Source organism: Eleginops maclovinus, chromosome 1, assembly GCF_036324505.1.
Source record: "Eleginops maclovinus isolate JMC-PN-2008 ecotype Puerto Natales chromosome 1, JC_Emac_rtc_rv5, whole genome shotgun sequence".
Lineage (NCBI taxonomy): Eukaryota > Metazoa > Chordata > Actinopteri > Perciformes > Eleginopidae > Eleginops > Eleginops maclovinus.
The window spans coordinates 1,263,696-1,290,894 of NC_086349.1; the positions used below are offsets into that span (position 1 = coordinate 1,263,696).

General features: G+C 42.5%; 1 protein-coding gene across 2 annotated transcripts in view; it reads left to right on the forward strand.

Annotated features, from left to right (window-relative positions):
- The window catches only part of LOC134870929 (paired box protein Pax-7-like), a 46,129-nt gene extending 20,280 nt beyond the window's left edge, over positions 1-25,849 (forward strand). For both annotated transcript variants that reach the window (XM_063893463.1, XM_063893471.1), the window contains exons 5-9: positions 3,453-3,652; positions 7,224-7,389; positions 8,205-8,401; positions 18,282-18,549; positions 22,679-25,849. In XM_063893463.1, coding sequence (XP_063749533.1) covers positions 3,453-3,652; positions 7,224-7,389; positions 8,205-8,401; positions 18,282-18,549; positions 22,679-22,794 — 947 coding nt within the window. In that variant the 3' untranslated portion in view covers positions 22,795-25,849. The remainder of the gene's footprint in view (positions 1-3,452; positions 3,653-7,223; positions 7,390-8,204; positions 8,402-18,281; positions 18,550-22,678) is intronic.
- Positions 25,850-27,199: the final 1,350 nt, after the last annotated feature.

Below are 27,199 nucleotides of genomic sequence, written 5' to 3' on the forward strand. Positions count from 1 at the left end.
CCACCAGGCTGTCCCAGACGTACGGGCTCAGTGGGAGTGAGTGACAAGGTGTGGGTGGTCACTGCGTATGAGCAGCAGTGGTTTGACTTTCTCGAACGGCTGGAGGGGTAGCCCGCCCAGATGCCTAGATACTTCCTCTTGAGTGATGCTATTGGGTAAGTATGATCAGCGAGGTCGATGCGAGCTGCTGTGAAGGCGTTGGTGATGCGATAGCGGGTCTTTGGCCGAGCTTAGGTTGAGATGAGGAAGGAGACACAGTTGCCCTGGAGGGTTTGCACGTCCTGCCTGATGGTGCGTAAAGGCAGGGATTCTGGGGTGCCTTGGAGGCCTAGTTTCTGAGTGGCGGTCGGCAACAGCATCGTTCTCTCTGACCTGTCATCCAGCACTATGTATCGAGGGTGCGGCTACCGTGGTGCAGGGACACTGGAACGACTTTGAGAAGGATCTGGCTGCCCTCTGCTGGTCGGTCGAGGTAAAACACCCTGGTTGACGCCCCGCCTCTGTCCTGAGACACCACTGCCTGTGTTGTTTCTTTCTGCTGCCCCGTGTTGACTTCATGTAGAACTTGTAGATGGCGACCGTTGCAGCCTGCAGGGCTTCTTCAGATTGCACTGCGCTGCTTGGTGTGAGCGAGCACAGCATCTTTTGTTGGACTTTATCCACTCCGTCAGCTGGTCTTTGCTGAGTTTACTTATGGCTGCACACTGGCTTAGATGGTGTTCACCGTTATCACAATAGGCACAGTAAGGTTAAGGCCTACCATTGGTCGGGGAGCTACTGGGAGATCTAACTTCCTTGGGCATGTTCTCTGACCCGTGCAGCACAGTGACAGGACATTTTCCGAATTGCTTGTGAGGCTTCGGGCTATCCTTGTGGTATCTGTCCGCAGGGGAGAATAGCGGACCATCGAAGTCTTGGCACCAGGATTCATACTTCAGCCATTCGGCTAGGTCGTTGAGGGTGTAGGTAGTGCTTGGCCGACTGAACGTGCATCTGCGGAACTCAGCTCGCTGCTCGGGGGGTAACTTGCTGAGCAGGCGAGCAACATGGGAACCGCACTGCAGCTCTACTTCCCCATCAGCGCCAAGCGTCTTTAACATGCCCATCAGTGACTGGATCTGAAGAGAGAATCTCTCAAAGGCAGCCACGTCTCCACGCCTGATGTCGGGTGAGTCTATTACTGTGGCAATTCGCTTCAGCGCTAACTGGTGTGGCTGGCCAAACTTCTCAATCAGAGCCATCATGGTGTCAGTAAAGGGTGTCTGGGAGTGAAGGTAAGCGTCAGCAATCAGTTTGGCCTCCTCTAGCTTAAGGTGGTCTGTGAGCACTTGATACTTAAACAGTTCCGAACTGCTAGGGGGTAACAAGTTCTCTAGGGCAATCTTGTGGTGGGCGAACTCACCAGGGTCTCGATGTGAGAGATTGAGAATGGTTGGACGAGGGCCACGGTACGCTGTGTCCAAGCTGGTGCTCTGGTAAGATGGCCTCGAGTACATGGACGACTGCCTTGGCGTGTAGAGAGGGTGTGGAGGAGGTGGCGGGTGCTGAGCAGGCTGCTGGCAACACACAGGTAGGTTTACAGGCACTTCATATGGTTTGGAGGTGTACCTGGGTGGTGCCGGAAGCAGAACCAGCCCAGGCGGGCGGCTGTAGCGGTGTAACCACAGGAGCATAAATAGGATGGCTAGCCCTGGTGTGTGTCTGGACTGGGCCTGCAGGCAGCAGCTTGTCTGTTGTTGACTGGTTCTGCCCTACTTCTAAGTCATCTTTGATGACTTGCAGTTCGCTCATAAGTCTGTTGAGGCATTCAGTCACAGGCTGGTTGCCGGTTGCATCCTCGTCGCACAGCGGCGGTGGGGGCCAGTCATTATCCTCGTCGGCGTTCACTGGGTTCAGGTGGTTATCAGATGCCTCTTGTAACCGTTGCGAGGCTGCGCACCGTGCTGACCAGCTGTTGCATGCCTGCACGGACTTCCTTTAGTTCTCCCAGATCGGCCGACATGCGCTGATGAGACTGCTGGAGCAGGCGCCGCTCACACTGGATCTCCTCTAACTCTTTTCTGCAGACTGCGGCTTGCTGGGTTTCGTGGCGCGGGCCATAACTGGGGGTAAGATGATCATGTGACTTCTCTTCTCCTCTGTCTTGATGTGGCTGCTGGGCTAGCTGTTCCTCCTGGTCATGCAGCAGACGTTTGGGTGTGTAGCATGCATCACTTTCGTGGAGGGCAGCATCCCAGTTCAGCCACAGGTGTAGTGGAGTGGAGAACTGAGGGGTGAGGGTGGCCTTCTCGGTCGCTCCCGTCATGTGAATCATCTGGTCTCTTTCATGTCCGCGCCAGTGAGATCCAAGGCCATGGAAGTTGACCTCATAGTCGTCAAAACGATGAGGAGGGCGTCTGGGGTGCGCACCATAGGCTTCAAACCCTTGAGGATCCATCTCGTTCTAGATTGAGTGCGATGTATATCCGGCTCTAAGGACCATTAATGTGGGTGAGGGTTAGTGGCTGTGTAGGACAGTAAAGGGGCTATTCAAGTTTTGTCATCGCACACACTCTGGAGTGTCGGCCAGAACACTGCTTCACGGCCAGAATGTTCAGGGTATGAGGTGTACGTTGGAGAAGGCAAGGAGACGACAGGATGATTTAACTACTTGTATTGATGTATATTCAAGACACCAATGGGCAACAGACGTATGGTTACAGGGGGTTTGTGTTTGTGTGGTTCTGAAACAAAAGAGAACATGAAAATATTAAGTACAAACTCCGACGTAACCCGCACGCACATAACTACGTTAGCATATTAGCGTAGCAGGCTAAACTCACGGCATCAGGGCGAATGTAGAATATTATATACATACATAACCATATACCAACAAAGTACTATGACAAGTATGTAACTACATTATAACAAACAGCACACGTCACCAACATATTCCATTCATTATAACAGGGAATAACATCATACTAAACAACTCACTTTCTTGCATGGACACACACTTTGAACAAACAGGGTTTCTTTCGCCAACACGGGAAGACTACAATAGCGCGCCGGAATAAAACGTAAACAATGCGCGTCGCGCTCAGTGTGACGTAGGTCCCGTAACTAACAAAGTAAAAGTCCATAACCTGAAACGGAGAAGTCAACATATTAAATGCCTAGAGCCTTTTGTACAATATCACACATTATTATTTTGTACATGTGACTTCAAATGTGTTGAGATGTGTCATTGTAAGCCTAGATGTTTGTTTTGCAGTTTTTTTTAACCATCCAAAATAACTGCATTTCAAAGATCCACAAACAGATCAGGGATGTCCAATGATACTGGAATCACTAGATCTTTATGGCCTAGTTTGTGGTTTTTATATGTGAGTTAAAAGCAGCAGAATATAGAAAGCATCCTTCTACCTGCCAAACATGGAGCTAATGTGTGTCCCCTCCACGTGTGTGTCCAGGCAGTCGGATGGATGAGCTGTCGGATGTGGAGTCGGAGCCGGACCTCCCTCTGAAGAGGAAGCAGCGCAGGAGTCGGACCACGTTCACAGCGGAGCAGCTGGAGGAGCTGGAGAAGGCCTTTGAGAGAACCCACTACCCCGACATCTACACCAGGGAGGAGCTGGCCCAGAGGACCAAACTCACAGAGGCCCGGGTCCAGGTATGAACAGATCCAACCACATCCAATCTATCCATCCAACAATCCACCCATGCCGTCTTGGGAAATATAGTCGGATAGTTATGTTGCTGTGACTAAGATTTAACAGCAGTTATGTTTTGAGACACTCTGAGACAGATATTGCTCTGGGTCAGATTTCATTGTCTCACTCATTTGGGGCCACAGATCCATTTGGTCATTCTATGTGTTATACTACACCCTGAGCACGGTGCTGACCCTGTCACATGCTTATTCCTCTGTTCTTCTCAATCTGTTTTCTTAACTGTGTGATTGGTTTGATTGTTAATGTCACATGATTCAGATTCTTAACAGATCTTTTTTTTCATTCACCCACTGACTTCAAGCACCATTCACCAATACATACAGTATAATGCTAGACACTACAGCTGTTCACATCCTGACGAACCTGTCTTTGTCTCCGCGAGGCTTGACGGCTCCCTGTAGTGCCAGAAAACACAGTGTAGAGCTCTAACAACAGCTGCTAGCTGTCCAGCAGCGGGCTGGGCTCTGCATTCCTCATCAATGTCTCAATCCCTGACATCTTGGCTGGAATCTGTATTTCCCACCACTTTCAAGCCCACAAAATTCCTAGCAGATCACTAAAGGGTCTGGGCTGTCTCATGGGAGCTTTAATCCCAAACAGCAACGTGGATCAATCAAGGCCCCTGAAAACTGAACATTGAGATAGTGGTATGGCATGGAAACCAGTCCACACTCTGGGTTCTGATATCGTTAGACCTCAAAATGATATACACACCTCTACTTGTCATCCTGCTTTCACTAGACGCAGCATTTGAAAAAATATCACTTCTTAGGGCCACGTTCAGGGTATCACATGGCCCTTATCCATGTTGACTTGTCATTTGTCGAGAAGGAACTTTCATTGGTTAGAAGCATTCTAAATTGTTTAAACATCAGAAGTTTCATCTCAACCAAACAATCTCAGTCAGCTGACGGAGACATTTCAGTGGAAAGCTCCAGAGGAAGCGAGTGGGTTACTGGGGGGGGGGGGGGGCAACATGAAGAGGATTGCTCCTGCTGGATCCTGTATAGAGATAAAGGGATCATTCTCAGCCAATGAAAAAACAACACTTAGGGTAAATGGGCATCTTCTGGTTTGATCCCCAGCCCCTGCAGTCAACATGTCAAGTGTCGTTGGCCAAAATACTTAACTCTTAACTGCTCCTGTGTACATACTCTGCTTTTGAAAAAAGCGTCATTTTTCCTTTTGATGTTCTCATTATGGATGAGGAAGGCACTGCCGACCATGAGTGCAAAAGTTGAAGACTCATGGCCGTGAAGGTCACAGCATATGATACACATCATTGTCAAGCCCCCAGCGAGCCCTTGTCTGTCTGGAAGCCGCTGCATCTTCTTACTCATTTATTTACATTTCCCCTTTAATAGACTAGGTTGACAAATGTGTATTTTTAATTTCTGCCATATATATTGGCAGCTCAATCACAGAGAAATGAAGGCGACATATTTGTAATTATTTTTTTAATTTGCTGTTATTAATGAGACTATTGGAATAGTATATATTTTTTAATTGATGTACAATGTATTGTAAGGCAAGGCACATTTATTTATAAATCAGCTTTAAACACAAGGCAAAGTGCTTATATTATCCAACTGAAACACAATATACAATGATTATCAAACAGAATAAAATAAAAACAAAAAAAGCTCAAATAGAATAGGATAGGTATGAAATACAAGAATACAAATGACAGTGTATGATATGAATGGTATATACATATAATCAAAAGCAGGGGACAACAACTAGACAACGAAAACGTATTCGGTTATCATTATGATGGGGATTCTTTTCTGCTGATTGGTGAATCCAAAAAAACAACTTTTGTTTTATGCGCCATACAGTTCATATATAAAAAGGAATTAAGGAGGAATAAAGTTTCTTTTATCTTGTTTTAAGTTATTCTGCAGCCACTGTTGCGGGGGGGGGGGGGTTATTCTGTTTCTGTCCACAGTAAGTGTTGGACTGTTGAGTTGATCAGTCAGACTCCACTTCTCCTGCTCCTCAGTAAACCTCAGGGCGACAGCACCTGTTCTAATTATTTCAGTCTCCTCCACAGAAATAGGATTCCAAATGATCTGCTCCACTTGAAAGGCATGTTTCCATTTGCTTTAAATGAAAAAGGAGGATTCCTGGAGAAAATGGGCGGGTGGGGAGCTGCAGGCAGTATTCAGTCCTGCTTCTGCTCCGGTGTGTGTGTGTGTGTGTGTGTGTGTGTGTGGTTGTGTGTGTGTGTGTGTGTGTGTGTGTGTGTGTGTGTGTGTGTGTGTGTGTGTGTGTGTGTGTGTGTGTGTGTGTGTGTGTGTGTGTGTGTGTGTGTGTGTGTGTGTGTGTGTGTGTGTGTGTGTGTGTGTGTGTGTGTGTGGATAATATCATGTGAGTTATGAAATGATGCAAATGATAAAACTGAGGGGACCTGTGTGTTCTGTCAGAGTGTGTGAGGAAGAGACATTTCTGTGAGTGTTTTCTGCACGGTGACAGGCTGAAACCTGCCCTGAGCTTTGAATTTTTGTTGGCCTTAATTAAGAACTTGGAAATTAGTGCCCTGCGAAGTTGAAATAGAAAAACGCTTTAGCTTTTGGCCATACACACTGCTTTGTGATTTGACAATCTGCCTGATTTGGTTGACTTCACTATGTAGGGAGGGTGTGTGTGTGTGTGTGTGTGTGTGTGTGCTTCACATGTCCTCATGTCCTGATGTTTCTACATTCAGTATGGCTGTGATGAACTTTATTTGACCTCCGTTATTGTTTGAGTGATAGTTGTGCATCATGCAGGGGCTTAGCTGGGATTTTATTAAGTCACATGACCTGGAAAGCAAGTCATCTCTGTATTTCTCGCTTGAAGACTCTGTGCCTTTTACTTGAATGTGATCACACTTATTCCTTCAGTCAACATCCATGACTGCTACATTATGCTTCATGTTAGCCAACAAAGAAATTATTTAAGCTAGGTATTTTTTTCAGTTCAAATTATGCCATACATAAATAATAATAAGTGGTCCCTGCCTGAATGTCACTCACAATACTCACTTCTACATTCTCCACATCACTAACTCCCTGCGTTAAGCACGACTCTCAGTATTCACCTTAAAGGCTGCAGATGCATCGAGTGGAATTCTTACTTTGCCTGCATCAGCTCAACATTATGAGTTAAAACCTGCTATGTATGCTTTTGTAAATCTAAATCTAGTAGATGGAATTAAACTCGATTTAAACTCAAAACAACATCATGTGATTATGTAATGAAGTGATTATATTATTTGACCTCTTCTGGGATATCAAATCTGAAAAAGACTTAATCTAATTTAAACGTAGTTGTATCAGGTTGTTCATGAAGTCAACATTTCTAATACACAAAACAAATGTGTTCCAGCAGCTTTTATCCACTGTGATAATTGACTTGACACACCATAAACTAAGTTCCTTTTTTATTTATTCATATCAAAAATCTCTGAGAAATGTCAAGACGTTTTAAACTGCTTTATTTCCTTTATTTGTTCTGATTTTCCCACAGGTTTGGTTCAGCAATCGAAGGGCCAGGTGGCGAAAACAAGCAGGAGCCAATCAGCTAGCAGCTTTCAACCACCTGTTGCCGGCTGGATTTCCTCCCACAGGGATGCCAACACTTCCAACGTACCAGCTGCCAGAGTCCAGCTATCAAACCAACACTCTGTCCCAAGGTAGAGAGTCTAACATGTAGAGGATGAGTGGAACTCTAAAAGGCTGTGTGGGAGTAACGTGTTGTTCCACCAAGGGTTTGTCAGAAATATATATGTTATCAAAACCTCAAAATCAGGTTCATTTGACACAATCGGACAAATCGATTTTCTTATTCTTCATTTCTCAAACATGGGTCCACTTGTGATTGTACAAAGTGTAACCGAGAGGAGCTTCTACCATACCAACCAACATGATCCATTAGTGACAGCTGATGGGACCTGACACCAGAGGCACTTCTCATTTTAACTAGAAAACTCAGCTGCTAGCTGAATATTTCATCCACTGCTGGTGTATGTGAGTGACAGAGAGATATGGAGGTATTCTACTATTCTGGATATCAGAGTCCTTTCAGCGATAGGTGCACATTCTCTTTTATCTATAACAATTTTATATATCTGTTCTCTGTAGTTGAAAAAAAAATGATGAGACTTACTGGAAAGAAACAAACAATATGAATTTCAACTCTTATTACTGTAGGGTGACTTTTCTAAGGGAATCGAGGACACAGTCATGCTTGTATAATTGAACAGCAGTATCATTTTTTTGTTTTACATTTGTATTCTTACTCTTACTTGCCACTACTGTTAATTTTTGTTTTGTATTGTATTCATACCTTATTGTATCTTTTATAAATGTTAAACTCGTGTAATGCTGGAACATTATCATTTCCCAATTATGGATGAATATTTATATATATCTATCCTCTATCTATCCGTCCGAGAGGGGCACAGGAAGGTTTGTGATGGTGTGTCTATATCTGCTCTTTTCCCTTTAGACGGTAATGGTACACTCCACCGTCCCCAGCCGTTACCTCCATCCACCATGCACCAGGGCGGTCTGGCCAGCACTGACAGCAGCTCGGCCTACGGTCTGGCCTCCAACCGCCACAGCTTCTCTTCCTACTCTGATTCCTTCATGAGCTCTGCGCCCAGCAACCACGTCAACCAGGTCAACAACGGACTCTCGCCACAGGTAAGACCCCCTGCACGTCTGTAACATGTATGCATGTGGATATGTAACATTTACCTGGTGGATCAAGTGACCGTGACCAGCGTGGATGTATATCACAGGACTGTATTGGAAGTATTGTGTGGATACACTGACAGTTTGGAGGGTCGACATGTTTGCTGTCTTGCTGGGGGTTTAATATCAGATACATTTTTGTAGTGTAGAGACTGCAGTTGGATGTCTTAGCAAGAGATGAGGGTAGAGAGGAAGTCATTTTGATGTCACAATGAGATGGCTCTTGCTTCACTGCAGTATACTGAGAGCCTTATGTCTTTGTTCAGACCACAGACAGACGGTAGTTTCTGGAACTTTAATAATGTTTGCTATCCCTCAGTTATCAGTAGTTAATAATAACATGTCTTTTACAGCATACTCATAGACTCAAGTACAGTACCCATCAAAACACAGGTGAAGCTTCCCTACTATTTGAAGTCTTAGATAACAACTGCACGTTTGGTAACCCTTGCCTAATGCTGATCCTCACGGCAGTGGAATCACTGGCCTTGGCTAATCATGAAGTCTAAAGGCATCTTCAAACTGTCAACTCATTTCAGAGCAAAACTTGAAGTCACTGTACTTATTAAAGAAGATATCGATACTCTATGTGCCTTTGTTTCCCCAAATCTCTAAAAGGAGGTGCTGAGTTGGCCTTAGAGCCACAGCAGCACAGCAGTCCTCCTGCCCCACCAACACATCAGCAGTACCTGCCTCCCTTTGATTGATCCTCTTGTTGGTTGATTTATTGTCTCTGTTTGTCTGTATGACTAGAATACGATACATTTTAATAGTATTTAAAGTTATCCTATTATGCTATATTCGAACAGTAGCGCAATATCTATACAAAACATGTCTGTGAAGTGTTTTGCTCAAAATACCAAACAGATCCCCCATTGAAGCATGCCTCATCCCCCTCTATTTCAGCCCTGTTCCTGAAGTGCTGATTCTGTGACTGTAGCTTTAAATGAAATAGCTGCTGCTGGCCACGCCCCTTTGGAGCGTCATGATCTCTCCTCTGAAGAGAGTTTTCTACCGGGAGAAACTCAGCTAAACGCTGCCGTGATTAAACGCCGTATTATGTTCAAACCACATCCAGCATTATTTCTGAAACTCTTCTCAGTGTTTACCTCTAGATCAGAGACATTATATGTATTATATATACAACAACTCTAAGTCCCTCAGACATCCTGCTGAACACATAGACACACAGAGGTGCTGCGGAGGGGATTCAGCTCACGACTGTATATGGGGAATGATAAGTCCTTACACACCGGGGACACACATTTATGTATAATAGGGGACCTTTAAATGTTATAAGTTGATTGAGTTGTAGAGAACAGATAAGATATAATAGTTTTATAATTAAAAAGATTTTGCTGACTTTAAGTCAGTAAGTGCCCCCCATGCTAACGGGTGAATTAGTACAATAGAATTGATCAAATCGTTGTATTCCCATTCTGTGGCTCAGTCTGTGCAATTAACTACATTGTTCTTCTCCATGGCTCCACATTGACTCTGGGTTAAACTTCCATCACAAAGATGTTCATTTGGAAAGAAAATCCTTTTAAATCTTCAGGGGGAAAAACAGAACAGAAATAATCTAATTGACTGAGATCATTATTAAATACAGCGACTGTCTTTCTGTAATGAACAGATGTTGCTGTCAGTGTGAACTGCTCTAATTAACTGTGGCTGATACTCAGATATAATACCTCGCTGCTGTTCTGTGTGTGTGTGTGTGTGTGTGTGTGTGTGTGTGTGTGTGTGTGTGTGTGTGTGTGTGTGTGTGTGTGTGTGTGTGTGTGTGTGTGTGTGTGTGTGTGTGTGTGTGTGTGTGTGTGTGTGTGTGTGCTGTGTGTGACCTGTGTGTGGGAGATAATGAAGTTGGTAGACACTTGGTGAACCTGATCGCTTTACTCAAATTAGTTTGAGTTTCTCTGGACCAAAGACAACGGCCGGCTCCACAGAGCTCTTTGAACAACATGATTGCACCTCTCTTCCTGTTAATCATGGTTGTTTCATTTTCCTTGGTATTCACTGCATCAGTTTAGTGTAAATCTTGCTGGGGTGTCCCCCAGAAGATGGGGAGATGTTCTGGCCGGGCCGTCACCAATTTTGGAAGATGACTGTTGTGGTTTTTTTGTGATACTTTGTGTTTGTTTAAGGGAGAGGAAGTACTATTGCAGGCATAACAGAAACATAAGCCAGGGTGTAATATGACTCAACATACTGACATAATGAGCAAAGTGTGTATAGAAAAATGGATAACAAATATAACAACACAGAAAGGAATGTGTTTTGATGAATAAATGAAAGAAAAAAGCAAATGAAAGAGAAACTGCTAGGGGAAAGAGAGTTGAAGATACAACCACAGCCACACACAAACACACACACACACACACAAACACACACACACACACACACAAACACAATTGAAATCTAACTCTATGAGATCACCTTTTCCTCTTTGTTTCGAATACACACAGGTCGAGCTCAACTATGCACATTTTCTATCACAGACACACACACAAACGCACACGCACGCACGCACGCACGCACGCGCGCACACACACACACACACACACACACAAAGCTAGTGCAAGGCTTTACAGGATCATTTAAAATGACTCTCTTGTCTTCCAGTCGGGCTGTTCTCCTGCACTGATGAGTCTTCACTTTAAATCATCATGGCTAGATGCTCACACAGCCTGACTCATTCACAAAGAGCTGGCAGCGGAACATCTGTAACACTGCGTCTGTGTGTTCAAATCCAAATGAGGGAGGGAGAGATTCCATGTTATCCCATCTTGGTCTCTGGAACAATAACCATTCCAAATGAGACTTTGTGTGAAGGAGAGATTGTTCTCACTGGCAGAAAACACCAGTGATTCATATCCACACCCATCTCTGTGTCACACACACTGCAGCGTTGAAAACCCTCAAAACAAATACAACACCATATTCTTCTGAAATACAACAAATACATTCCATGGTACATGCAATGCAAAAAGAAACGATGGATTCCTACATTGATACAAAATACTGCAGAGATATAACTGACCTCTAACAATAAGTTATCCCCCCCCAAACTAAATCAGCAATATGCCATGATGCCAGTTAAATAATGTGACATAAAATGGTTTCGCCATAGAGGAAATGTTCAAATATTCCCGTGCATGCTTTATATATACTAACTTACATGTTGTGATATAAAGCAAATGTATATGACACTCCAACATTGTGAAAAGTATGCTGTTTATCATTCTAAAGCTGTTAAAAGTGTTCATGGAAAGGAAAAATCAGATTTGAGGAAATTGAAATGAAGCTGATGCTATATGCAATACCTAATGAACACACAACCTCCTCACAATATGTCATTATATTTATAACAAAATCTGCAGTTTGTAATTGTTAAAAAAAAAACATAATTTTGGCAAAGCAGGGAATCAGAGGAAGTAAATAATTTATCCTTATCCTTCATTTTAATTTATCATCTGATCATGTCATGGTGGATACGTTTCTAAATCAGAAATAAACAGACCTACAGCGATGCAGAGCCCTGTGGAGAGGGGGTGTTATCTGACAACCTGGCAATGGGAATAGGCTTCCATGTGGGAAACAGAGGCTCTTTGTGGGGGCCCTTTAACATCAGAAAACACAGTCAGAGGGCTGCAGGGGCCACACACCTCTAGTGTCATGCATGATAATATTTTTTGTAGGATTCATTCGTTGTTTCTGAGGAAAATGTTGCATTTCATACCTCTAAAGCAAAACTGCTTTTACCAGAGTATGAGTTGGCTGTAGAAAGAATCCCTTTAAATACAAAATGAAGTGAAGCTGCAGCGTGTGTTTACGGGGCTCTCAGTCTATACTGAATGGCTCTGAGTCTCAGCTGAAGCATTTCCATTATGCCATTGACCCTTTCTTCACGCTCCCAGGCATTTACATGCGATAACAATGGAGTCTGCGTTTCCTAAGATCCCACTTCAAAATTACAGATAGACCGTATGCTGTACGTCTGACAGGCAATAATTCAATTTGAAGCAGCTATATTGCATTTGGAATGTAATTCACACACGCCATTTCTGTGCCTCCTCCTGTCACATTCAAGGCGACAGAATTTGAGGCTGACTTTCATGTGGAGATGGAGTGTGCAGCCAATTCACGTCTTGTTGATTGAAAGACAAAAAGACAGTATAAAATTCCATCTCTCTGGTTCCATTGCATGTGTAAATAGAAACCATTTCACAGCTTCACCATCAGAGTGGAACAACCCCCCCCCCCAAGAAAGCCTGCAAAAATAACCCACACTTTTTGACAAATTCCCATAAATGTAGCCTGAGATCCCTCTAAGTGGTTAGGAGTTTTATTTCTTCAGTCAGACAGTCAGTAATGCTGGCCCACTAATCCGTTTTTGTCAGGTCAGACAACTTAGTGACTTGCCACTGAAGATGAAACTATTACTTCCCACAGTGACCCCAACACATCAACACATCACAGACAGAGGAAGAACACATTCTCCTCTCGCATTCTCATTTCCTCCCTGGTTTGTTGTGAGAGGAAGATTTAGCTGCTTTGGAATGGTGGCTGGTGCAGCGCTCTGGATGCTATTTGATGTTGGGGTGAGAGAGACAGAGAGGGAGAGTGGGTGAGTGGGTTTCAGTGTGGGGGGATCAGAGCTGCTTTGGTTCTCCAGCTCTGTCTCTTTGATCCATATCCCCAGGCCTGCCTCGCTGCCGCGCTAACTCAGGCCTCTGCCCGTGATTCCTGACAACTGTCGGCCTAAGATAAGGAGGTGGGTTGGGGGGATGTGGGGGGCCTCTTCTACCAGCCCACCCCCCCCACCCACCCTCCTTACACTGCATCACTATCACATATACTGCCATTAACATTAACAACAAGGAAATGTGTTGAATTATATTCAAGAAGCTGAGCAGAGGGGCCCCTCCCTTCATAAAGATACAAATAGAAGCACCCCCATTCTGGGACCTGTCCTCCTGCAGCCCCCAAGTTCTCAGTGTGTTGACACGGCTTTTTGCACCTGAATGTCAATGAGTGTGGTGCCTAATATCAGTCTCAGCTGCTATTAAAATTAGCTGTGCTAAGCCCTTTGACTGGGCACGCTGTCAACTGGCACGCTCTCATGTCAACAAATCAAAAAGGATGAGCACATATATTTACATCATTCCTATAACGAGGGATAGAGTGGGGGCAGGAGGGTAGATGTTAATTAGAAATCGTCTAAAAAACAGATTCAGTTTGGCAAGACGCAAAGGAAGGAGCTTTTGAGCAAATAAATAAATAAGAGACAAGAACTACTCAAGAAAGCTGCCAGAGAGCTGAGGAATTTAAATCATACCCAGTGATGGAATGTTTGTAGGATATATTTTTACTTATTTATTTATCACTCAGAGTGTTCTGCACTCCTCCTCCCACAGTGGGACTAAACAGAGCCCAGGGTGCTGTCTGATGACTGAGTGGGTAGAGAGAGTTAAGCCTCGCTGCTTCCTGTGCTTTGGATGGGATGTAGGCGTTGACTGACTGCAGCTCTACCTGCAGCTCACAGCCGCTCCATCCATGTGATCACTTCTCAACACTTGGAGGCCTGAAGGTGACCGTGACTTCAGACACCTTCACATCTCTAGTTCAGGGAGCTGTGTAAACCATGGATGCAGGCGTCACTTATACTGGGGACACAGGAGACATCCCCCCCACTTTGCATTAGAATCATTTATAAGAAATGTTCTGAAAATATCATAAACAAAGAATTGTACACTTTGAGAAAGCTTTATTTGAACAAGAGAACAGGTACAATCTGGAGGACTGTTCTCACTTTCTGGGTGTGTTTCTGGTGACCCAAGAGGAGCATTTTGGACCTGCGTCACCTTCAATATTAGTAATAATTACATGGTTTAGTTGAATACTCGATTCTGATTGGTCAATTCAGAACATGTGACACATTGTTAATCCAGTAGTGCAGACTGCTGTCAAGGACTATAATGACCGTTGTTAAGGAGGATCAAGAGAGACAGGGGCCGCCGCTCCCTATACGCAGAGTATGCAGAGTGCGTAGGGCCCCCAGTACCTGGTGGGGGCCCCCGAAATTAAGATTGAAAAAATTCATAATAATCATTACATTATTACACATATAAATATATATAAATTAGTTATGAAAAGGCCCACCATTGTTTAAAAAAAAAAGTATGTACCCTATCCCTCAATTCGGGCAAATTAGATGTTTTTACCTAATATGTCAAAAGAAGCAAAAATCTGACTAATAAATAATAAAGGTAATGTTTGTTTAGATATTCCTGTTATCGGTCTATAGAAGCAATGTACAAGTGGAAATGTGAGTCTGTTCATTCAGCCAGAAATAAAGAAGCCCAATCATCACGATTTCTCTCCCACCGCACGTCACTGTCAATGAGCAACAGGTCATTGACATCATCAGAAGGATCAGAATTAGGTTTATTGCCAAGAAGGTTAATATTATAAACATACATACATATAAAAAATAATTGGGACTGTGATAAAAAACTATTATACGATAACTATAATAACATTAAGAATACAGCAATATTAACATTGAAATATGGGTGTACCCGTAGCAATTTAATTAAAATTGGAATGAAATATGTGCATTTTCAATGTGCAGGAAACACTCTTAGAGGATAAATCAAAACGAAAAAAATACTAAAATCTCTTACTCTTTTGATGAGCACTAACTTAGACCACATGCGAATCCGAACCAACCGATGGTATACTTCCTTCAGATTTTGTCCATTTAAAGTTTAAACATTTTTTGAATTAACGCTGCCTGCAAGTCTCACGGCCCAGCGAAACAGATAAACATGTGCTACTGCCACCTGAGCATCTCACCTCATCTGCCCATGTGCCAATAAGAGAGAACACAGGGCATCTGTACATATATCGTCTTTATTATAACATGCTAGTGTGAGGTCAACATATTACATCGTTAAATATTCCGTACCCAACATCTGTGTGCCTGTTTGTTGGCATATCTCTCTTTGAGGCATTCAGGTCCCAGCTGTCTGCCTGTCAGTCTCCTGCTGGGATCCATCTCTGTTTATTTGCATGTCATTATGGTTTGGAGCAGCAGACATTAACACTGTCAACAGCAGTTTGACCTGACATCGCTCAAAAGGTTAACATCCCTCGCTGCGTGAGCTCCTGTCTGCTTCCTCCTCTGACCCGACCCCATCCTGTTCGCCTCAAATCCTTAAAGGTTCATTTGGAATATCAGTGAAGATAGCAGAGTGGGTGGTGTTGGTTAGAGGGGGGGTGTTAATAGTCTCAGTGTGAGAACCTGCAGGAATAGCTGCACACTGTTTCATTGGGAGAAAGCGCATCTGTGGATGCCATGATGCACAAACTGATCACAAGTGTGTATGGGAAGGTACTGAACACTGTTTCAGCTGTGATTGGATCTGTTACTTTTAAGGATTTTGTAAATTAATTCATATAGAAACAAACAAAAATGGCTAATAATATTTATTAGAGTAATGTTTACCTGAGCAGAGAATAAAATGTAGATATAATAAAATAATAAAATGTACATTATTCTGAATGTATCCGGACCTTAGGTAAATATAGAGGAAGGGTGGCGTTTGGATTAAAAGCAAATCAAACCAAGTATAGGTCAGAAAACTGGAAAATGTCCACTAACATATGATCCAACACTCCTGAACAAATAAAAATAAAGCTGTGTCCCTATTTGACAATTTAGAATTAGTGAAAGTCCTTAAAGTCTCTGGACCTTAAATAAGAATGTAATATGGTCGACTATACTATTTCAATATCCTTGAATCCTTTTCTGTTACTTGCAGGAATAGTGTTCAAATAAAATGTAATTTATGAACTTTTAGTTTCATGCACCGGTGCCTACTAAACATCTCAAAGACCAAGGAAACATTTCACATCGCATGGTAATACACTGCCTGGCCAAAAAAAAGGTCACACTCTAATATTGGTTGGACCGCCTCTACCTTTGATTACGGCACGCAATCACTGTGGCGTCGTTTCCACAAGCTTCTGCAATGTCACAACATTTATTTCTGTCTTGCATTCATTTTTCACCAAGATCTTGTATTGATGACGGGAGATTCAGACCACTGCGCAAAGTCTTCTCCAGCACATCCCAAAGATTCTCAATCGGGTTCAGGTCTGGACTCTGTAGGGGCCAATCCATGTGTGAAAATGATGTGTCATGCTCCCTGAACCACTCTTTCACAATCTGAGCCCGATGGATCCTGGCATTGTGATCTTGAAACGTGCCCGTGCAATCAGGGAAGAAAAAATCCATGGATGGAATAACCTGGTGATTCAGTATATTCAGGTAGTCAGCTGACCACGTTTGGGCAAGTTGCTGAACCTAGACCAGACCAAATGCAGCAACCCCAGATCATAGCATCTCCCCCCCACAGGCTGGTGGCCTTTTTTTTGGCCGGGCAGTGTAATAACGACTTGCAATGAAGTCACAGAAACACACCAAGGTCTCTGTCATCTGTGTTTTCCTTTTGTTTCTCTAGGTAGTGTGAATGTTAATCATCTATCAGATCAATCAGGTTTTGAGTAAACTTATTTCTTGTCGTATCTTTGTTGGTGTATATTTTTGTTCTTTATGACATGGAGTAATTTTTCCATAATAAAGATAATAAAGCTTTATTTATATAGCACTTTTTAGACAGAAGGTGCAGCTCAAAGTGATTTACACTAGGGCACACATCACAAACTAAAAGCAACAAGAAGAAATTCCCCTCAGAGGTTCAGACCTGTTTTGAACACATAACAACTTAAAATAGTGTTGAGGTAAAAAGGTATGCTCCTAAAAACAATGCAACAGATGATGATCCCTCTCAAAGAAATAAAAGAAGACAAAAGACTAAATGTGTCGATACAACAACATATTAAAACCTATAAAATAAATAGAATAAACATGTATACACAATAACATAATAACAATGTAAACGTATTGTAATATAATAGAGGATAAACCATTAAGAGATTGAAACTTAAAAGGAAATGATAAAACTGTGTAATAATATAAGTAAAAACATAAAACCTTTCAAATGAATAAAACGATATAAAATTGTATACTAGAAGGTGAATAATAAATACTAAAAACTCAATGTATAAAGAGGGTGTCGCTAATAAAGAGCTAATTCAAAAAGATGTGTCTTTAACTGTCTTTTAAAAATGTCACTGAGCTTTCCTCTCTGATATTTCTCCTGGTGTTCCTCAGTTTAGGATAGTAGTGAATAAAAGCCGCCTCCCCATCTTATTTTGGGGGCTTAAGGGACTTTTAAAAAGCCGGCTATCACTGATGGGGAGGTTGGGTGTTAAGCTGATTGCAGTTCTGATTCCATCAGATAATTTAACTCTGTCAGTGTGCTGTGCTTCTGACTCACATGGAAGATAGGGATAGTTCCTGTGCAACATTTCAAGCATCAACCTTATCCCTGTCGCTGTGTCCGCCCACAAACTAACATCAACCTGCAACTGGGAGGTACATCAGAATCAAGCATTTCACCAAATGAGATGTCCTTTCCTCCGAGGCTGTCAATTACCATGATTACGTGTCCATTGTTTTGTTATACTGCTAAATTCAATGAAAATATCAGGGTTTACACACACACATTCACACAATGTCAGTCAGTAGTATCCAGGTAAAATATCATTCATGAATGTAGTTAGGACTGACCCTGGTAAGGGTCCTCACAGAGAGTTGTATTATTTTTTAGCTCTAATGGGGATCTGATGGGGAGACCTGAGCAGTGCACTGCAGTGTTACAGAAGTGTGACAGTGTTTTCTCCTCCTGTGTTGCAGGTGATGAGCATGTTGAGTAACCCCAGCGCTGTTTCCTCTCAGCAACAACACGACTTCTCCATCTCGCCGCTCCACAGTGCCTTGGACTCCTCTCCTTCCAACGCCCTCTCAGCCAGCTGCAGCCAGCGGTCAGCTGAGAACTCCATCAAGACAGTGGACAGCCTTTCGTCATCCCAGTCCTACTGCCCCCCCACGTACAGCACCACCAGCTACAGCATGGACCCGGCTGTGGCTGCTGCCGGCTACCAGTACACCCAGTATGGCCAGAGTGAGTCCTGCTACTTCAGACTAACAAACAGCAACAGGGTGTTTTACACCTCTGATCGAGCTCAATGATGTCCCCTAGTGAGAGAACAGTCTGTTCAAATCTATTTTATTAAAACACACATTGATTCACAGTCAGGGTTTTCCTTTTCCTACCTTATAACGACAAGTATGTGGCACAAAAATACCAACCCTGAAGTGTAACTTGATAATAGAAACTGCTCTGGGCCGAATTCACTGCAGCTCTTTCCCTTATTTCCAGGCTCAGGTGTGATGCATTCGGCTCCGTACACAACGCAATTGCAGTTTTGTTCTAATTTAGTATGAGCCTTTTTTAACCAGTGTGTTTGGCATGACCTGCAATTTTAACTAAGGATACTGTACACCAAAGACACATCACACACCACCTTATAAACTGCTGAAACACATGGTCCCAGCTCATGGATGTATAATAAGAACTTAGTACAGCGTTGGAGGCGGGACCTCATTCATTCCTATGAGAGCTGCTCATTGGAGACGAAATGGCCTGAGATTCATGCGCAGTTGAGTTTCCCACTTAAGCCCAATCTCCCGCTTCGGCTCAGTAGAATGAATGGAGAGAGAAAATAAATCTGGACCTAATGTTTTTAATAAGGGCTATAAAAGGGTTCATACTGGGTAGTTTATTAAAACAATTATCCACTGATTTACAGACGTCTCTTTCCCAATGTAAGTCAATGGGAAAAAGTCTTTCTGGGACGGGTGACGTCACGGACTGATACGGAAGTTATAGTACTGCTGTTTGGCCAAATATTTTCTTCAATGTCCGGAGCACTTCCTGGAGGCTCGGCCGAAATTTCAAAAGCACTTCTTTGGAGAGCAGTAAATTAACAACAACAGTGTAATAACCCCAACAGTCCCCGAGAGAATCCCATGATTCTATCAATTAGTAATGACTTCTTCCTCTAAATCATTGTTTTATATTTTATTATAAGTTGTAGCTGCAATCTCAAGGACCATAATACGCTGAAATTTTCACACATTATGAAACATGTATTTTGTTTAGCTTTGGGAACTCCAACCATCGTACGCTCTGTCTCACTACACAGTAACACATGACTCCTGGGCTCACTGAATATATGAATGTGTACCCTTAAATGCTGCCACTCAACCTTTGGATGAGTTGTGATAACATTCTACTCGCACAATTACTTAAATCTTACTTCAAACCAACAAACACAATCATTAACATTACAGCAGTTCATATAATCAGGCTATATTAAAAAAACATGTATTTTAAATATATTTTTGATGCTATACATATAAGTGATCCTCTGTGATGTGTGTGGTGTGGCCCTCCACCCCGGCCCCTCCCTCCTGCTGACAGATTTAGGACTCTTCTTCAGACATTTGACTCTTCTCTTGTTCTAGAGCACGAAGCTCCTGACAGATTAAAGCACATACTGTCAAAGTAGCTGAGCTGGTGTGTGTGTGTGTGTGTGTGTGTGTGTGTGTGTGTGTGTGTGTGTGTGTGTGTGTGTGTGTGTGTGTGTGTGTGTGTGTGTGTCTGTGTGTCTGTGTGTCTGTGTGTTTGTGTGCACCTATGTTTGTGCATGTGTGTTATCAGATAGGCTCAATCTTGGAGGCAGAGGACTCTCACCGTGACTGCTCAACAGGGATTTAAGGTATAAGGCTGGTTGACAGGAATAACAGCTTCCTTTAGAGGGCCTCGCTAAACCCTTTGAAATACACACACACACACACACACACACACACACACACACACACACACACACACCAGCACACACACAAACAGACACACTGCTCCCCCACTAGCCGTCTGGGTGACTGGCATCTTGGCAGACAGACCTGCCCACCCATAGGTGCTCCTCTTTCTCTCATTCTCCAGCACTGAGTGACAGCTTCTTTTCTGTGCGTGCAGGCATCCTAACTGACACGCCTTACTTATCTCCCTGATGGCCAACACACACACATGCACACCCCAACACACCATGTCACGTCACATCTACTGTCAGCCTCCTCTCTCCTGCCCTATAAAGAGAAGTTATCAGCGGCTGAACCAGGGAGGGACAACACTCAGCACTCAGGCAGAAACATATTACAGCATTAATGCCAGTTTTCCAAGACCTGCAGACATTCCACTGAGTACCTGTCTCTCTGTCTCTCTGTCTGCGGAGCTCTTTTGTCTGTCTGTCAAAGCTCTTGTTAGTCAGTATGATTGGACATGAAACAAACAATTCTGCAGCAAAATAATGCATGTTGATGTCTAGTGATATTCAATATCTTTACTAAGAGGCGTGTCCTGATGCGTGTTCTTCCTCTGTTCTGCAGAGCTCCATTTTGGTCCAAAAATTGAAATGTTCCTTCATTTCCACGAACACACACGCACACACCATATTGTTAACATCTAGGAAGAGCTGAGTTTTTTTTACTGCACTCCTCTGTGTAGTTAGCACCATGCTGGATATGGGAAGTAAAAAATAAAGGATTTGGCATATAAAAAAAGTAAGCTCAATCAGAATGGAAGTGATAGATGGATATATAGATAAGTACTTTATTGATCCCAATTTGTTTGTTTTTTGCGTTGGAGCAGCATAAAACGACAAAGCATTGTACACAGTCAAATTAAAAGACTAGAAAAAAAAAAGAAGTGGACCGATTTAATGAAGAGAAGAACCCATCAGGTGTCATGTTTCATTAATTGCCGGTTCTGATACTACAAGTGTCATTCTCCAATGACTTTGACCAGGTTGCTGGTCTTTACTACGCCAGGTACTGTAGGGTCAATCTGTGTTGAGTCTAAAGAACGGACCTGAAGCTACCAACAACCTGAGGCCGTTCTCAGGCCTGTGGATACTGACTATGCTAACTGCAGGCTGCAACTTCCTCACAGTGTTCGTTTGTAAGACACATTCTTAATCATGTCCCGCTGTCTTGATAATGTGTTGGTTATCATTAATCATTTACGACAACATTAGTATTGAGGATCAAAGAAAAACTGAGGGAAATATGACTCACAATGAGAAGACACCATAACAGAGGTTTTACCAGCAGAGGTGTCTGGTCTGAAGCTGAACATGTAGAAAGGCTACGGTTTTTCACCCTGTTTAGATCATTAGTTTCAACTGTCCCGAATAAAATAAAAACAGTTTTTATCTTTCTTTATTTCTTTAAGTAGTGGTTATTGCTAATTCAAATATTAAATACAAATAAAAAATATAATATGGAAAGTGGACTGCTACTTGGCGACGTCCCAGTTCACCTCCTATGCCCTGCTGTGGTGCCCTTGAGCAAGGCACCGGACACCTCCAATCCCCCCTCCCCATTGCTCCCCGGGCGCTGCACGGTAGTTGCCCACTGCTCCTAGTACTAGGATGGGTTAAATGCAGAGGACCAATTTCACTGTGTGTGCTCTGCTGTGTGCATGTATGTGACTAATAGAGAGGGTTTCATCCTCCGATTCTAAATGATTAGGTAAGAAATGAATGTGTTTTTATTTAAATATTTGCTTTGGTTATATAATTCTAGGTTTAAAAATAAATGTTTACTTTATTGAAAGTAATTATTGGCATAAGCAGTTTTAATAATTTATTATAACAACGTTTCTATATGATAATATATTTGTACTTATGGGAGAAATGTTGTAGAAATGTTCTCATGGGTTTATAAAATTGTTCATTTTACTCAATCACACCTATAAACATGGGTTAGAAAAAGTGGTGGGCACCCTTTTTTTCCGATTAAAAAACATCAATGCATTAACCACCCCCCGCAAACAATACATACATATTCTCTATTCAATTATTACTAATATTGAACGTGTCGGAGATTCCAAACTGCACCTCTTGGGTCCACCAGAAATACACCCAGAATGACAACAGTCCTCCAGATTCTACATGTTCTCTTCTCTCAAAGTGTACAATTCTTTCTGCTCCATTTTTTAAGAACATTTTGAACAAATGATTCTAATGCAAAGTGGTGGGGACAAAATTGGCCATTTCCAAAAGTGGTGGGGACATGTCCCCAGCGTCCCCAGTATAAATGAAGCCTATGCCTATAAAAAGTCAAATCAGATGAACTGATTATTGCAGGGGTCTCATGAACTGTCTCCTGTGTCTCCTGTCTGTGATCAGCTGCTGTGGACTACCTGGCCAAGAATGTGGGTCTGTCCGCTCAGCGCCGGGTGAAGCTGTCGGACCACTCTGCTGTTCTGGGACTGCTGCAGGTGGAGACCGGCCAGGCCTACTAGCACTCAGCTGTGCATGCAACACCTCGTCACCAGCACAACCCACACCCCCGGCTACCATCCACACAACCCTCCAGTGACATTTGTCTCAGACGGCCTACAGTGTACTGGGCTGATATTTAAGTTTTTTATACTTTATTTTGTGTCAGTCTTCATCCAGGGTTTGAGGACTCAGTGATGCAGCTGTCTAAGCTTTAAACATTCCTTATGGGACCAATCTTATTTTAATGTTGTTCATTGTGCTCTAGATTTTTTACACGAGGTTGGAATATTCCATCTTTACTGAATAACTATAAAGCAGTGATATAACAAATCACTATCACTGAACCCTGAATGATTTTGGGCTGGGTGTAACCTCTGACCTGTTCTCAATGTATTTTACATAAACACATCTCTTCTGTTGGCAGTCAAACTACAAAATGCTGCGTTACTGTCCGTCTGGAGCAGCAGACTGAGCGCTCAGACTCGCTTGAGTCTCAATTCACGCTGTGTCCAGTGTGCCATTAAATTGTCACTAAATACAATAGTTCCCGTCACAAACTTCCTTTGATATAACCTCCACCAGGGATTCCTTTTAAAAGATTGCTGCCGGTCCACACATCCTTAAAGACAAATGTCTGCGACAATTTTAAATTCCTAAAAAGTGTTTGAAAGTAATATTGTGAAACCACTTAAACATTATTAAAATGTAATTGTTTAATCGCACATTGTTAAACACGACAGCATGTCGTGTCTCCAGCTGCTGCAGGTAGCTGCAGAGACACATTCCTGCGGGGCCCCGGGATCCATTCCAGCCCGTCAAAGCTGAAATCTTAAAGATCATCTTTTTGAAATGCATAGTTAACTGTTAATCACATTATACAATATTTATTTCCCTTAATAAGACGTTGTTCTCATTCTTAACGAGTCTATAAACTATTGACATGTTTCTTATAAAATGCTTATCTGAAATGAATGTGTTTATAATGACTTGTATAGATCAGATGTTAGACGTTACTAATAGTATTTAGTATCTTATGAGCGAAATATGAACGGTTATTACAAGAACCTAAAGTATCACCCAGCCAATGAGCAGGCAGCTCTAGGGAGAAGGATGCTGACTGTCCCATAGGCTGACTCCACCACGCCATAGACATTATAACACAGGCGGTGTTATCTACAGTTCAAAAATCAGATTAGAGCCACAGATTCATAATGAACGAATGAACCTGAAGTCTTTATCCTCTCTGCATGAAGGGGCTTTGCACTATACCTCCTCATAATATATAAGTCCGATTGTGCTTAGAGGGAATAATTTTTGACGGAGAGATGTATTTATGTTGAACAAAAAGCAGTAATGAACATGACAATGGAAAACCAGGTTCAAACACACCTTAGCGTACAAAGCCCGGTCACTCTGCTGAGTCAGCTCCATGAGGAATAGTATTGGGTTTCATTCATTGACATGTTCTTTGGTTGTGTTGTCCGACAGCTTCACGTGCGATTTGATATTGGTTCATGAATTCTACCTCAAAGTCCAGTGTGTTGTTCTTTTGACCACTCTAAACTACTTGAGGTCGGCAAAAACAACACGTCCAGCTGTAAGACATATTAACTAACCAGACAGATCCTGGCTGAGTGAAAAGCTTTTTTTTTTTACCTTCAGAAGAATAAAACGCTGGGTCTACCCTTAGTAATTTGTATATTTTTGGTGAAAACCACTTCAAACATCTTGAATATCAACATGAGATATTGGCAGCTTTAAAAGAAAATCCTTCAGGATGTGAGGGCGACACACTCCTCTGTAGCAGACAGACATGGACTCCTGCAGAGCTCTGGAGGAGATGGAGGTCCAAATAGCTCCGGACTGAGTAGCAGACCCTCAGTGTGACAATCACTGCCCACTGCAGCAATTGTCCAACGGCTTCCTACAACCCTGTACTTTCTAATCTTCACTTCTTTTGATTCTGGTCGTTCTCATTGCATCCGGAAACAGACGCTGACTTGTAGTACTTCCTGGAGAAATGATGCTGCTGTGAGGATTTCTTTCTCTGTCAATGTTTTCATGTCATCTACCATGACAACTAACTCTCTGTTGATGTGTTTAAATGCCTTCCTTCCACAAAAAAAAAGTTTCAATCCTGCAAAGATGTTTCAAATTAAAGGCGTCCAGCAAAGAGCCAACCCCCGCCATTTTTTAACTGCAATCTCAGAAACACAGACAAGAAGCGACACGCTATTTGTCGTAGATCCACAGTGTTTTAACCTTGCCAGTATTTGAATAACGACTTGAATTTGAGAATTTCTATTGTATAGATTTAATATGTCAAAAGACGAAAATGTATTATGTGTAACAATATGGATAAAAACCTATTACCACACAAGAGAGATACAGATCCTGTAATTTCAGCATCAAAAAATTATAAAGCAGTAAACCAATTCCATAAAGTGAGGATGTGTAGTCCATCAGATCACACATACTGACCAAAGGTAATCAGCCGAGGAGCATCATCGCTGCATGATGAAGTGAAAACCACTTCAAGGTTGAGAGGACAAACAGTGAGCAAACCAAACCCTTAGCACAGCATTCCCTTCAAAAATTATACTTGAAAAATCAAATATTATTGAAGTTTCGTTTTTGTTTCTTTCACTCTTCTTGTGTATTTAATGACATTTCAGAGACGCTACAGTGTTTAATCCTCAGCTCACAGGAGTTTAAAGATGATGCCATAAAATGTCACCGAGTGTATTTCTGTTCCTGGATGCTGGTGTCCATGTTTACCCGAGGAACTCATCACTGTCTCCTCCAGATGCTGGCTGTGTTAACCTTCTACCTTGTGTACATATATATATATTTTACTGACAGCAAACCAAGGAAAACATACAGGATCAAATGTACAGTAACCCCCCCCTTTTGGTCCTCTTTCTGCTTGTGTTGTTCTGTTTTTGGTTTGGCATGTTTGTATGTTACCATGGTATAATTTATTCTACCTGTATGAAGTATTAGACTAGTGACACATTTTTATTGGCATTTCCTCCCTTCTGCTCTTTGGTGTGTTAACTGTGACACTTGCGTAACTGTCTGTTCATTAAAGCTTTACAAATTAACCAAGACCCCAGTACTGGATGCTGGCTTTACCTTTACAGACCCTGAACCTGTTGTTTGTATACAGGGAACAAAGAGACAGCACCAGATAAAGCATCATTTACTCAAGTTTTACTTTAAAGGTTTCCTATTATGCTATATTTGAACAATATATTGTAGGGCCATATATCTCTACAAAACATGTCTGTGAAGTGTTTTGCTCAAAATACCAAACAGATCCCCCATTGTAGCATGCCTCATCCCCCTCTATTTCAGCCCTGTTCCTGAAGTGCTGATTCTGTGACTGTAGTTTTAAATGAACTAGCTGCTGCTGGCCACGCCCCTTTGAAGCTGCTGCTGGCCACGCCCCTTTGGAGCTGCTGCTGGTCACGCCCCTTTGGAGCTGCTGCTGGCCACGCCCCTTTGGAGCGTCATGATCTCTCCTCTGAAGAGAGTTTTCTACCGAGAGAACCTCAGCTAAACGCTGCTGTGATTAAACGCCATATTATGTTCAAACCACATCCAGCATTATTTCTGAAACAGTATGGAGCTCAAACATTTCTCTCTCTCGGTTTACCACAAGGACAGGACCTTTATATTACACAAGTTTTTAATACTTTATTTTGTGTCAGTCTTCATCCAGGGTTTGAGGACTCAGTGATGCAGCTGTCTAAGCTTTAAACATTCCTTATGGGACCAATCTTATTTTAATGTTGTTCATTGTGCTCTAGATTTTTTACACAAGGTTGGAATATTCCATCTTTACTGAATAACTATAAAGCAGTGATATAACAAATCACTATCACTGAACCCTGAATGATTTTGGGCTGGGTGTAACCTCTGACCTGTTCTCAATGTATTTTACATAAACACATCTCTTCTGTTGGCAGTCAAACTACAAAATGCTGCGTTACTGACCTTTATATTACACATAGTCTCTCCAGTACAGCGTTAGCTCTGAGTGTTAGCGATGCTTGCTAATGTAAACACAGACCATATTACTTCCAGAACAGAGGGGATTCAGCTCGCTGACTGTATATGGGGGACGATAGGTTGGGACGTGTCACGAAGGCAGGGCGTTGCCAGGAGTTCAATGTAAAGCCAGCCCACATTTCCCTTATTACATGATAAGGAAAGCAAATCTGGATCATCTCGTTTGTACCCCTGTTTTTAGAGAGGGTTGTATTTTCTGACACTTTGTGAGTCTCCTCACATACCAGGGACACATATTTATGTATAGAAGACATTAGAAAGTGCATTTTGCATAATAGGGGAACTTTACATTTAAATATTCATCTGGTGGCTTTTATCAAGTATCTATACTCTAGTTACTCATAAAAAGCA